Source organism: Antechinus flavipes, chromosome X (genome assembly GCF_016432865.1).
Source record: "Antechinus flavipes isolate AdamAnt ecotype Samford, QLD, Australia chromosome X, AdamAnt_v2, whole genome shotgun sequence".
Taxonomy (NCBI): domain Eukaryota; kingdom Metazoa; phylum Chordata; class Mammalia; order Dasyuromorphia; family Dasyuridae; genus Antechinus; species Antechinus flavipes.
This window is the reverse complement of record NC_067404.1, coordinates 42,814,839-42,828,686: the sequence shown is the minus strand read 5'-3', so window position 1 is coordinate 42,828,686 and position 13,848 is coordinate 42,814,839. Positions and strand designations below refer to the sequence as shown.

The window sequence follows — 13,848 nt, the reverse complement described above, 5'->3', positions numbered from 1 at the left end:
CAGAGAAAGGAGACTCTTCCCCAAATCATTTAACAAAAGAATGAATTTTGCCAACGGTCCCCAGCAGAGGTGTCTGCCCCATTCTCCAACACCTACAGTTCAAAGAATGTGATAATTTTTCCACCAGTTTAGCCCTCTTTCATTTGCAAGACGCTCTCCAAACAGAGTTTAAGATTTCCGGTGGGTAATCAGTCCTTTCAAAGGCCTGTAAATTGAATGTGCAATTAACCCTAAGGTTAAGTGAGAAAAAAAAAATACCAAATACCTTCCAGAAAAATCTCTTCAGACCTCCCCCCCCCCAAGTGAGGGGCTGCAGGGGGCGGGTGTTTTTGTTTTGAAGACAACTTCTAAAGCTTCAGCAGCCACTAAAAGCCCTAAGGAGTCCAGTAGTACTGGGAGAGCGGCAAGCCGGGAAGAGGGTTTGGAAAAAGAAAATCAATTCAAATTACAAGTTTGGCACACGTGTGCTACACAAACCCACTCGGGTTTGGGTCTTTCCCGACCCCCGGCCCCCGATCCCTTTCTCCCCCTCGTCACCTCCTTACAACGGAGCGGTCAGCCCGGTAAAGGTTGGACAAGTCCGGGACCCTGGAACATTGGCGGGGGGCCGGGGGGGGGGAGGAAAACCCCACTCGCGCAAGAGTTTTCCGGGGGCTAAGGAGCGGGGCTGGGAGTGTGTTCAGGAATCCCCCGCGGGTCCCGGCCGGCGGGCGGGTGGGCGAGCCGAGCCGGGGGGGGGGGGAAGAGAGGGGGTTTGGGGGGCAAGCCAGCCGCCCGCCCTGCGGTTCGGGTTTCTTCTGGCCGCCTCACCTGAGGCCGGTGTGTGGGTGTGCCCGCGGGACGGGCGCAGTCCCGGGCGCTCCGGGCCCCGCCGGCGACTCGGTCCCGGGGCTCCGTCCCCGCCGGGCTGCCTGCTTCCCTCCCCCCACCCCCCTCCGACTCACCGTTGATCTCGTTACTGGGCGCATCGTTTTTGTTGAAGCCCTTGGAGACGTAGACCTGAAGCACTTCCAGGCAACTTTTCGATTTGAGCTCGGCGGCCAGGAGGCTGAGGCTGAGGGCGGCCAGCGTGCAGAGCAGCGACGGGAGGGGCAGCCGGGCCATGGCTGGGAGCGGGCGATGGCTGGGGAGCCGGGAGGGGGACAGAGCGGAGCACGGCCGGGGGCACGGCACCGCACGGGGAACGCGGCGCGGGCCGAGCGGTCCGGGCTCGGGGGCGCACGGGGCGGCCGGCGGCCGGGCGTCGGACGGACGGACGGGCAGTGAGCGTCGCTCCGAGATGCCCAAGCGCCTCCCGGGCGGGCGGCGGCTGGAGCTCGAGAGTCGCGGCTCCCGGGCGGCGGGCCCTGACCTTTGGGCTCCGCGAAGTTGTTCGCACGGCCGCTAGAGGAGGCGGCGGCGGCGGAGGAGGTAAAAGAGAGAAGGAGGGAAGGGGGGCCGGTCGGAGGGAGGCTGGCTGCCGTGCGCGCGGCTCGTCCTCGTCCTCGCCCTCGCAGGCGTCGCGGCCGCCGGCTCGGCTCGGCGTCGGCTGGGCTGGGCTGCGCAGCTAAGCTCAGCCGTGCCCTGCTCCCGGTGCCCTGCCCTGCTCCGCTCTGCCTCGCTGTGCTCTGCTCAGTGTGCTCAGCTCTGCTCAGCTCTGCTCAGCTCTGCTCAGCTCTGCTCAGCTCTGCTCAGCTCTGCTCTGCGCTCAGCTCCCGCAGCTCCCCCCTCTCGGCTCGGCCCGGCCCGGCCCGCCTCCGCTCGGCCCTGCTCCTGATTGACTGGCCAGTGTGCGGCGGCGGCGGCGGCGGCGGCTGCGGCGGCGGCGGCGACGACGCTCAGCAAACTTGGCCGAGCCCACTGCCGGGCCGGGGCGGGGAGGGGAAGGGGGAGGCGGAGGGGGAGAGGGCGGGGGGGGGGGGGAGGAAAACCCCACTCGCGCAAGAGTTTTCCGGGGGCTAAGGAGCGGGGCTGGGAGTGTGTTCAGGAATCCCCCGCGGGTCCCGGCCGGCGGGCGGGTGGGCGAGCCGAGCCGGGGGGGGGGGGGGGAGAAGAGAGGGGGTTTGGGGGGCAAGCCAGCCGCCCGCCCTGCGGTTCGGGTTTCTTCTGGCCGCCTCACCTGAGGCCGGTGTGTGGGTGTGCCCGCGGGACGGGCGCAGTCCCGGGCGCTCCGGGCCCCGCCGGCGACTCGGTCCCGGGGCTCCGTCCCCGCCGGGCTGCCTGCTTCCCTCCCCCCACCCCCCTCCGACTCACCGTTGATCTCGTTACTGGGCGCATCGTTTTTGTTGAAGCCCTTGGAGACGTAGACCTGAAGCACTTCCAGGCAACTTTTCGATTTGAGCTCGGCGGCCAGGAGGCTGAGGCTGAGGGCGGCCAGCGTGCAGAGCAGCGACGGGAGGGGCAGCCGGGCCATGGCTGGGAGCGGGCGATGGCTGGGGAGCCGGGAGGGGGACAGAGCGGAGCACGGCCGGGGGCACGGCACCGCACGGGGAACGCGGCGCGGGCCGAGCGGTCCGGGCTCGGGGGCGCACGGGGCGGCCGGCGGCCGGGCGTCGGACGGACGGACGGGCAGTGAGCGTCGCTCCGAGATGCCCAAGCGCCTCCCGGGCGGGCGGCGGCTGGAGCTCGAGAGTCGCGGCTCCCGGGCGGCGGGCCCTGACCTTTGGGCTCCGCGAAGTTGTTCGCACGGCCGCTAGAGGAGGCGGCGGCGGCGGAGGAGGTAAAAGAGAGAAGGAGGGAAGGGGGGCCGGTCGGAGGGAGGCTGGCTGCCGTGCGCGCGGCTCGTCCTCGTCCTCGCCCTCGCAGGCGTCGCGGCCGCCGGCTCGGCTCGGCGTCGGCTGGGCTGGGCTGCGCAGCTAAGCTCAGCCGTGCCCTGCTCCCGGTGCCCTGCCCTGCTCCGCTCTGCCTCGCTGTGCTCTGCTCAGTGTGCTCAGCTCTGCTCAGCTCTGCTCAGCTCTGCTCAGCTCTGCTCAGCTCTGCTCAGCTCTGCTCTGCGCTCAGCTCCCGCAGCTCCCCCCTCTCGGCTCGGCCCGGCCCGGCCCGCCTCCGCTCGGCCCTGCTCCTGATTGACTGGCCAGTGTGCGGCGGCGGCGGCGGCGGCGGCTGCGGCGGCGGCGGCGACGACGCTCAGCAAACTTGGCCGAGCCCACTGCCGGGCCGGGGCGGGGAGGGGAAGGGGGAGGCGGAGGGGGAGAGGGCGGGGGGGGGGGGGAGGCGGGGAGACTGGAGGGAGGTAGCGCGCTGGGACCGGCCGGGCCCGGAGAAAACCCGGATCCCGGGCCGGATCCGGAGGAGCCGGCTGCACTTCCTCGGAGACTTGTGTAGACTGGGGTGCCGGAGGGAGGGGGGCTGGGGGGGTCCCGTAGACACGCCCTATGCTCTCAGTCCTGCCCCCCCCCCCACACACACACACTACTGCCCCGAGCCTTTCCCTCCGACGCTTTCCTGAAGCGCCCGAACAAAATGCCAACTTGTTGGCTTTGGGGTTTGTTTTCCCTTTTTTCTAAGTGAAGTCTTCAAAGTCCGGAGCAGCCGGGAAAGCCCACGGCCGTTCGGACAACCACCTGCCTGCCCACGAGGGAAACGGGCGCGAGCCGGGATTCAAAAGCCACGACCGGGACCCAGGGCCACAAGCCCGGACTCCCCGAGCCTCAGTTTCCTTAGGAGGAAATAAAGCACTAGATCAGGACTTCTACAACTCTTTCCCACTCCTGACCCCTTTCTGCAGAGAAACGTTTACACATCCCCGGCATGTCAAATAGACCAAACATTTCCTGATAATAAAAATCCGAATTTCCCGCCCCCCCCTACATTCACCTCTAGGTCCGGGCCCCCAGTCTAAGAAACTTTGGACTGTAGTTCCTCAAAAATCTGACCCTTTGGGGGAAAAGTCTCTAAAACTCATCAAACTTCACAACCTCTCAGTGGGCAGCAAGAGCTCCTAAAGCATCTTCACCAGACCCCCGGTCCCTTCAGTGGAGAGGGCCGCCCCTGGGGAACCCCCATTTCACAGAAGAAAAGACTGAGGCTCTCAGCTGCAGAGTGATGTCGCCCCTAATAACACTCCATCAGCACCGGAACTAGACGCCACTTCCCCCTATCCCAAGGTCAGATTTTTCCCCCTAGGCTCCCCCTAAGGTCCTCGGAACTCTTTGGGAAGGTTTCTCTGTTATCATTACCTCCTCGAGAAGACCAACTCCCACTTCTGTAATCCATTAGATCTAAAAAGGGTTCTCCTCACAAGGGTGAGTGTCTTACACAAGCAATGCAGCATTCCCATTTTACAGAGCAGGAACCAGGCTCCAAGTGACTTTGCTCAAGATGCCAATCAGCACACTTGAATCCCATCGCGGAGGCTTCTTGGCTCATTCTCTGGCCCCCAGTTTCCCCGGAAATAGAATTTTACTCTGCCTTAGTTTCTCCAGAAAAAGCTTAAAGGGGGCCCCTCGACTGCTATGCAAGAATCGGGGCTATTACTTTATCAGCAGACAAACCCCAAACCCTAAACAGCCTCTGGGCCCAAACAGTCAAAAACGACTCTCCTTCCCCAACCCCCACCCCCAGCTCCTCCACGGGGCATCCACCTGCTTCAAGGAAGACATATTACTACAGCGGTTGATCCCCACTTGCCACTTTCCAGCTCCATGGGCACACAGCTAATAATCTCCTGAGACAGGAACCTAGGACTCCTCCCAATCTCACACTTTCCATTGTACCCTTCTGCTTTTCCTTACAGGTATAAGGGGAACTGGGGCCTAGGAACTTAGGCCCTGGACTCAAAGTAAGCACCCCGATATCCCCCCAAATCCCATTCTCACCCAAGCTAGTTATTAACTGTAACTCACATTTCTATCATTTCCTAAAGTCTATAGACTTCCCTCACAACAATTCAGTAGGTCATTTTCCCTGCCAGACTCAGTTTACCATAAAGGTTAGACTAGATGATCTCTAAGGTCCCTTTCAGCCCTAAGTCCATGAACCTTTTTTTTTTTTTTTAAATATTGGAACAATCAGGAAAAGAGAAAAGTGACTTTCTCTGCTTTTCCAAAGCTGGTAACAGCTGAAAACACAGGCACCTCTCGGGGTCTCGAGGGCCGGCACCAGGTCCACCATAACCATGCCCCGTCCAAAACTAGTTCTCCAGGCTCCAAACCGCCCCCCGCCCCCCGCTTTCCCTTCAAAGGCAAGGCCTGTCTTTCTCATCGTCCTAGCCTAGTACAAGGCCTCACACATAGCAAGAACTTGCTAAGTGTTGCAGGGAATTAAGCAGTGACGTGTGTCTAACATATGCTCAGGACACTGGTCGGTAAGCCCCTGGGTCTCTGGGAATCTGTGGTCTGAAGAACTGAATGCTGGAACAGCCCAACAGATAGATGTGCAATTGCAAAAACCTCCATGGGAGAGAGAGAATAAAACGATTACGATGTTTACCTTTTGACTCCCATCTTCTTGGATAAATCAGAAGGGCAAAGGCTCCCTCGTCTTATGCCCTTCTCTGACTCCAGCATCCCTTTGGCCCCCGGTTGTCAGAAACGGAGATATTCCCTCCCCACCCCCTATTTCTTCCAAAGGTCGTGGACGGAAAGGTTCTAGTGTGCCGATCAGGCTGCCCTCATTAGTCCAATCGACCTAAAAGGCCCCGGGTCTGCAGAGAATCGTTATTAAAGATGGAAACCCTTTGGCCAAAGCGTATAGATGGTCTGGCTAGACTTTTGTATGAAATCTAATCAAAGGATGAAAGACGTATCCTTACGCTGACCTCCCCTGTAGGATTTTGTGGAGGCCTCCTCTTCTGGTTATGGGACATCTTTGGCCATTGTTCTAACGAGCTGTGGAGATACTAGTGGCACCGTTCCTTAGGAGACTAGCTAAAGACTCTTCCGGTGTCTTATTAACTATTGGAGGCTGGCACCCCCCCCCCCGGCAGATAGACTGTTGGGATCACTCTAACTAGGACTTGAGATTTATGTGAGCTGACAGAAACACTCCATTCCGTAACATTTCCTGAAACAATAAAAATGATTACACGCTGAATTTCAGCTGTCATTTTGGAGGTGCTTTCAAATAATCCAGATTTTCTGCTACTGGGGAGACGGGAAGTGGGTGTAGGTAGACTGAAGGCCTGTGGGGAACCAGGTAGGAGGTGTTGCCTGAGACATCCTCCAGGGATTGAGTGGGACGGTCACTGAGCATGTAGAAGGCTGGTGAACAGGTGGACAGAGCAAAGGCTGGCCTGCTACCTGTAAGATGTTAAAAGGCTTCCATGATGTTGCATGACCCCATCTATTGGAGATTTATGGGAAGTCCGTGGCTAACAGTCCCATGGGAGGAGAAGATATGGATGGTTTATCAGCCTCCACCAAAGAAGAAGAGCCATTGCTAACTAATTAGGTCCCGTATCATTCTAACTAATTATGTCCTGTAGGCATCTCGATCTCAACATACATTATTCCCAAAATAAGATATTTGGGGAAATATCTCTCTGTTTCCACCACACCCCACCCCACCCCCGCCCGCCTCCAAACCACTATTCCTAACTTCCCTGATATTTCAAGGACATCGCCATCCTTCCAGTTCTTTGGTTCACAACATAGTACCCTGCTCTTCCCTCCCTCCCATCCGTCCCTCTGTCGTCCCCCAACCCTGCAAAGCAGGACTTGTCCATTCTGTATCCACACCATCACTCTACTGGAGCCCCTTCTCACCACTCACACGACCCCTCCCTGCACCTCTTCTCGTCTAGAGGTTTGGTCTCCAATCTCTCCCTCCTCCGATTCATCCTCCACACGGCTGCCAAACTGATATTCCCAAACCACCTTTCTGTCTATGTGACTCCCCTGCTCCCCAAACTCTCAGGCAAAGACCTCTGGGATGAAATGGAAACTCCTTTGTTTGGCTTTCATAGCTCATATCTGGCCGCGGCTTACGTTCCCAGGCTTATTTCACATTCTTTTCCTTCATGCATTCTAAGTCCCAAACAAAACGGTGGGTTTGGTGTTCTCTGAAAAGCACTCTTGTGCTTCTTCCTCTTTGTCTTCCTCTCTGGCCCTCTCCCTTTCGTATCCCGTTTTCTCTCTCTTTGCCTTCTTTCTGTTCTTTCTTTCCTCTCTCCCCACTTTCTCTTTCTCTCTGTCCTCTCCCCCTCCACCCTTCACTTTTCTTTGTTCCCTCCCTTCTCCCTCTCTCTTCCCCTCTCCTCCGCTTCTGACTTTTTCTGACCCTCGGTCCCTTCATTGCCAGCCCTGTTCCATCTTCCTTTCTCTCCCTCTCCCTTCCCCCCTCTATCTCCCTCTGTCTCACTTCTGTCTCTCTTTCTCTCTCTTTGTCTCTGTTTCTGTCTCTGTTTCTCTGTCTCTCTTTGTTTGTCTCTTTCTCACTTCCGTCTCTCTTTTTCCTCTCTCTCTTTCTCTCGCCTCCCTCCTCTCTCTGTGTCTGTGTCTCTCTCTGTCTCTCTTTTTCTGTTTCTCTTTCTGTCTCTGTTCCTCTGTCTTTTTCTGTCTCTGTCTTTGTTTCTCTCTCTTCCTCACTTCCGTCTCTCTTTCTCCTCTCTCTCTTTCTCTCGCCTCCCTCCTCTCTCTGTGTCTGTGTCTCTCTCTGTCTCTCTTTTTCTGTTTCTCTTTCTGTCTCTGTTTCTCTGTCTTTTTCTGTCTCTGTCTTTGTTTTTCTCTCTTTCTCACTTCCGTCTCTCTTTCTCTCTTTCTTCTCGCTCTCTTTCTGTCTTGTCTCCGTCCTCTCTGTCTGTCTGTGTCTGTGTCTCTGCCTTTTTGTCTCTTTCTGTCTGTCTCTGCCTCTCTCGCCTTCTTTTTGTTCTGTTAACCAAATCTCTCCCCCTTCCGCCACAAAGGCCGACCTAACTACACATGGCACGGAAAAAATCCGGGCTGCTGCCTCCCCAGAGGTGCCCAGCTGGCCGGGCGAGTCTCCCGGGAGGCCGCACTTCAAAGCCAGGGGCTATTTAAATACAAAAAGACTTAACCTGTTGGCAATCCAAGAGCTAAATGCTCTCCCTAGGTGAGAGCTTTCTATTTCTTTTTTGTTGTGGTTGTTGTTAGCGAGATCTCTGAAGACCCAGTCTTTAACCACCTCCCTCCCGCCCGCCGCCCTTCCCCCATCTCCCCACCCCCACCCCGCCCCAGTACTTTCAAAGAAAGGCGGCCACTTCTTAGAGAATCGGACTCGCTTTGCCCGCGAGGCGTGTGGAAGAATGGCCAAGGGGACTCCTCGTGGCGGCCTAGAATGCAGAGTAGTCCCCGGTGCGGGCAAAAGCTCCCAGAGTTGTTGGGGCTCCCGGCCGGGGCTCTCCAGAACCTGACGGCTTCGTCGTTCAGTCTCTTTGGGACCCCGTTTGGGGTTTTCTTGGCCGAGAGACCGGAGAGCTTTGCCATTTCCTTCTCCGGCTCATTTGACAGATGAGGAAACTGAGGCAAACAGGCTGTGACTTGCCCGGGGTCACACAGTTGTTGAAGTGTCCGAGGCTGGATTTACACTCGGGTCTTCCTGACTCCACTCACTACATATAGTTATTATACATACACACACACACACACACACACACACACACACAGCCTAGAATCCGAGTGTTCCAGCTGGCCTGGCCTGTTCGCCATGGCCTCCACCACACTGGCCATCACTCACCTCCGTCCCCCCCAAGTTCGGCCAGCCCCGCTCCGGAAATCTCCACCTTCTTTCCCTTCAATCTCCCATTTGGGGCCTAAACTAAACTAGCCGCATTTGGGGCCCAAACTACACGAGCCCCATTTGGGGTCTAAAGTGGTCTCAGTCGCTAGTGCAAACCTCGCTCCCCCCAAAATGTCCAGACCTGGAAGGAACCTTAGAATGGAGCAGAAGTCATTTTATAGAGCAGCCTGAGGCCGCGCTGCAGGCCCCACAGGTGACGGGCTGAATCCACATCCTCCCACTCGGAAGCAGAGTTCTTTCCGGGCCAACGATGTTTAGCGCTTTCTCTGTGGCCCTTCCCCAGGACACCGGCTGCTTCCTCTTTGCCCATCACAGGGCGCGGCGGCGCTTATTGACTCCCTGACAGTAGCCGAGGAATCCATGTTTGTCGAATGAATGAATGGTGAAATGAACAGAACTTCGGGGTCCACTTCATTCAGGGCCTGGTAGTTGGTTTGTGGTTGTCGTGGTGGTTGTGGTGGTGGTGGTGGTGGTTGTTTTACCCTTGGATTCTAGTACAGCCTAATATTCCTGGGGTTTGTGCTCTTTATAAGTGAAGGACATGCTCAATCTCACTTAGAAAGGAAAGCTGGATTTTTCCCCTCCGAGTTCACAGAACAGTCCCCTTCCTATTCACCCACAGAATCCCGGCTAAGAACCCCTGACCCGGAACTGAACAGAAACCCCCGAGCAGCCCTTCAAGCTGAGAAAGCCTAATGTGTGACACCCTGGGGCCTGCGGATGAAGTGTGACCACACACTCTGGAATTCCCACTTTGTAGAAACTTTCCAATTCAATCCTCTCATCCCCCTCGGTGGATTCTAAGCCCCCCCCCCCCCCCCCCCCCCGACACCAGAAACTGTCTTATTCCTCTTTGTATCACTAAGGTGATTCCTAGCTTTTGAGAAATTGAAAAATCATGGAAGTGATCGCAGGCTTCCCCCCTAAACAAAGACCCATCGGGGAGTACCTCCGTTCTAGGATGCTGCTTGCTTTTAGTACTTCACCATTTCGGAAAATACAAAAGTACAGGTCACTTTAGGGGAAAACATCCTAAGAAATATCAGGGCAGCTGGGTGGCGTAGTGGCTAGAGCACCGGCCTCGGAGTCGGGAGGACCTGAGTTCAAATGTGACCTCAGACACAACACTGCCTAGCGACGTGACCCCGGGCGAGTCACTTAACCCCGACTGCCTCAGCAAAAGAAAAAAAAATCATCAAGGAGATAGAGCGAGAGTGAGAGATGACCAAGTATAGTATAGTCCACATGCTTCATAGCTGGGAAACATCAAGAGCTCTGATGGTTGGGTTAATCACGTGTGCAGAATATATGGGAGGATTATGGATTTAGGGGCCCATAGGATGCAGAAGTAGAGTTGGTTGGGGGTGTACCTGCAACAGTGAGATCATAAAACCACGAACACATTTCAATTTATTCTGTGCCTTTCCCAGGAAGGCACATATTTGGGGTCCAGGGCAGGGAGAGGATCAAACGGAGCGCCCGGCATGGAGTCACAATCTGGCATCAGATACTGGCCGAGGGGGTGAAGGGGAGCCAAGTCACTTCCCCCCTTTTGCCTCAGTTTCCTCATCTGTAAAATGAGCCGGAAAAGGAAATGGCAAACCTCTCCAGGATCTTGGCCAAAGAAAACCCCAAATGAAGTGGGGAACAACGATAACCGGTGGGTTCCACCATTGCCTCTAATCAGATGACTCCGGGATCTGCCTATCTAGAAAAACAGGCCACCTATAATCTATCTCCTGAACTCCAGATTTGCATTGTAGATTGCTGGCTGTTCGTTTTGACCCCCGTGAGCCCGTCTGGCATCTCAGACTCCACATGAAAACTCTTATCTTCCTTGCCTCCCCCCCCCCAACCTTCACTCTTTCTGTTGAGGGAGGTAGCATCCTTCCTTGCTCCCTGCTCTAAAATCTCCCAGTAACCCCCGATTCTTCCTTCCCTCTTCCTCCTGCTCCAGATCCAGTCAGCTGCTGCGCCGGGTCCATTGACCTTTCCATTTTCTTTCACGTTCATCCCGTCCCCTCACAAAACAAACACTCCCTTTCAGGGCTTCCTCACCTCTTGCCTAGACGATGGCAACATCCTCCTAATTGGTCTCCTTTCTCCCCGTCTCGTCACTCGCCCATCTATTCTGCCCACAGCTGCCAAAACAATCTCTCCGAGGCGCAGAGCTGATCACTCCGTTTCCCTGCTTACCTATCTTCCCTGTCTCTCTGTTGTTTCTGGGATAAACTACAGACTGTCAAGCGTCTTGGATTGGGGGGGGGGGAGAGTAGCTGGGTTTGGAGTGGGAGACTGTTGTTCTGGGAGTTCTTTTTCCGTTGTGCCTGACTCTTTGTGACCCCATTTGGGATTTTTCTTGGTAGATACCGTTTCCTTCTCCAGCTCGTTTTATAGAAGAAAGCACTGAAGTAATCAGGGTGAAGTGACTTGCCCAGGGTCACACAGTTAATAATAAATGGCTCAGGCCAAATTTGAACTCGAGAAAATGAGTCTTCCTGACTTTAGCCCCCAGCACTCTATTCACTGCAGCGCCACCTAGCCGCCCTGGGTTCAGATCCTGGCTTGGCTATGTGACGTCCAGCAATTCATTTAATGTAAGAGAAGAGAATGGACTAAATGCCTTTTTTATCCCCCTGAGGTAACTGGATTTAAGTGACTTGCCCAGGGTCACACAGCTAGAAGTGTTAAGTTAAGGAAGTTAAGTTTGAACTCAGGGCCTCCTGACTTCAGGGCTGGTGCTTTATCCATTGCACCACTTTGATGCCCCTGGACTAAATGCCTTTTAAAGCTTTTTGTAGCTCTAAATCTATGACTTCAATATATCTCTCCATTTAGCCTACCATTTAAGGCCCTCCAAAATCTGGCTACTATCTTATTATTCTCCTTTGCACATTCTATCTTCCAGCCAAATTAGAATATTATTTTTCCCATACCTTGACGTTCCCTTACCTTTGAGCTCCCTTCCAACTCTGTGGACTTTGAGCTGAATCTATGAACCTGTGATTTTTCCATCTCTAAATTCTCACAAGTTCTCCCTCTCCACTAGAATCTTTTTCTATAAGGTTATCCTCTCTCTCTCTCTCTCTCTCTCTCTCTCTCTCTCTCTCTCTCTCTCTTCCCTCTCTCTCCCTCCCTCTCACTCTCTCTCTCTCTCTCTCTTTCTCTCTCTCTCTCTCTGTCTCTCTCCTTCTTCTCCCTCCCTCCCTCTCACTCTCTTTCTCTCTCTCTCCTCTTCCTTCCCCTTTCTTCTCTCTTTCTCTCATCTCTCTTTCTACATACATATATAAGCACATATATGTATGTCTATATGTACATATGTATACATACACACACGTGTGTGTGTATAATTGATAGGTGTGTTATCTTTCCCATTAGCCTTGAGGGCAGGCTGTTTTGGCCTTTTTTTATATCTATCTCCAGCAGCACAGTTGCCAAAATACTCTAACAAATGTTTCTTGGTAGCGTGATTGATTAGAACTTCCTCCTCCTAAGTTTCTTCAACTGAAAATCTTTATGTTCCTTTGAGGCTCTGACTAGAAATGCCTGAATCAGAAGGGGCTTCAGGGCTGCCCAATCCATGCATTTTCAGGACGGAATCCCCTCGCCGAAAGCTTGCCTAGTGGCTCTCCAGCCAAGTGCGGCCATTTCTTGAAGGCCTCGTCTGAGAGGAAGACCCCTACTGCCAAAGGCAGCCTGCCCCATTTGGGGCCAGCTCTCTGGTCGGGAAGCGCTTTCTCCCGAATGGAGTCTAAATCTCCTTCTTTGGGGCTTCCATTCCCTCTTCCCAGTTCTGCTCTCTAGGGCAGAGTTTCGAGCAGGGGACACGTGGCCGAGCCAGATCTTTCTCCCTGGTACTTCGTCAAGTGTCGCTGGGTATCTGTCGCTTGTTGCTCGTGTCTGTCCTTTGTTCCCATCCTATTCCTTGTCTGAGAAGTAAAGGAGTGATGAGGGTTTACATAATGAGCAGAGATTTTAGCTTTCCTTCCTGGGGCTGAGAATTCAGGTGAACTTGAAAATGGCGAGTATAAATAATTATGTCATCTGTCACGTCTTGTAATTTAAGGCTTGGGAATGAGCGGTAACATATGCCAGCTTTTGACGGCTTCGATTCCAGAAACTTTTGTCGAAACCCTACTGTGTGCAAAGAAACGTTCTCCCCGGGCTTTAGTTTCCCCCTTAATCTAACTAGCACCGGGGATGTTGGGTTTTAAGAAGAGAAAGCCCAATAGGAATGCTCTTCAAATAATTAAAATCAGTCAGGTGGAAGAGGGAAGCAAGGAAGGAAGTCACAAAACAAACAAACAAAAAACCAAAACAAAATAAAAACCCTCCAAATCTTGGAGCAGCTAGGTGGTACGGTGGATAGAACGCCAGCCCTGGAGTCGGGAGGATCTGAGTTCAAATCTGACCTCAGACACTCAACACTTCCTAGCTGGGTGACCCTGGGCAAGTCACTGAACCCCAATTGCCTCAGGAGAAAAAAGCAATATAAACCATGGTGAGAAGTCTATTCAATGACACTCTGATTATGTTTTTAAGGGATGTATATTATTTTTTAAAAATTATATTGATGCCTTCTGTTCTTATACAAATCATTTCCGGATGTATCTTCCACCACGGGACCTGCCTTTATTACGAAGAAAATACTTAAGCAAAACTGATGGACAACAGCTTTGTGATAAAGGATGAAAGTGGATGTCGTGTTCTACATCTGTAGCCCCCCCCCCCACTCCTCTACTAGAATGAGAAGTGTTTCATCATTAGTCTCTGGGACTCTGATCTCACCCTCTGGTTATTTATGTTAAACTTGCCAAGGCCTTTTGTTCCTATCCTGGAGGATGCCCTGGGCATGGTCCAAAAAGAAGAGGAGTTCCGTATCAAGGCTGAGATCTTCCAGTTGCTCCTAATTGTGGATGATATTGTACACAATCTATGGAGTCCTAGAATACCAGAAGTCATCGAGTTTCCTGTTCACTGATGAGAGATCAGCCTAACCAGTCATAAAGGAAACCCTAAATGGAGGGAAAATCTCTATTGTCTAGACTAGGGCAAACTGTTGGTTGGCCATTTCATTGAATAATTCTTCTTCTTCCTCCTCCTCCTCCTTCTGAGAGAGAGAGACAGAGACAGAGACAGAGAGAGAGAGAGAGAGAGAGAGAGAGAGAGAGA

General features: G+C 54.0%; 1 protein-coding gene across 2 annotated transcripts in view; it reads right to left on the bottom strand.

The window, feature by feature from the left end:
• The window catches only part of GPC4 (glypican 4), a 133,715-nt gene extending 131,229 nt beyond the window's left edge, over positions 1-2,486 (bottom strand). Inside the window, exon 1 of one of the 2 annotated variants that reach the window (XM_051968695.1) lies at positions 2,233-2,486. In XM_051968695.1, coding sequence (XP_051824655.1) covers positions 2,233-2,392 — 160 coding nt within the window. In that variant the 5' untranslated portion in view covers positions 2,393-2,486. Of the gene's footprint in view, positions 1-944; positions 1,776-2,232 lie in introns of those variants that run through there. The other variant, XM_051968694.1, reaches the window with a different exon arrangement.
• Positions 2,487-13,848: the final 11,362 nt, after the last annotated feature.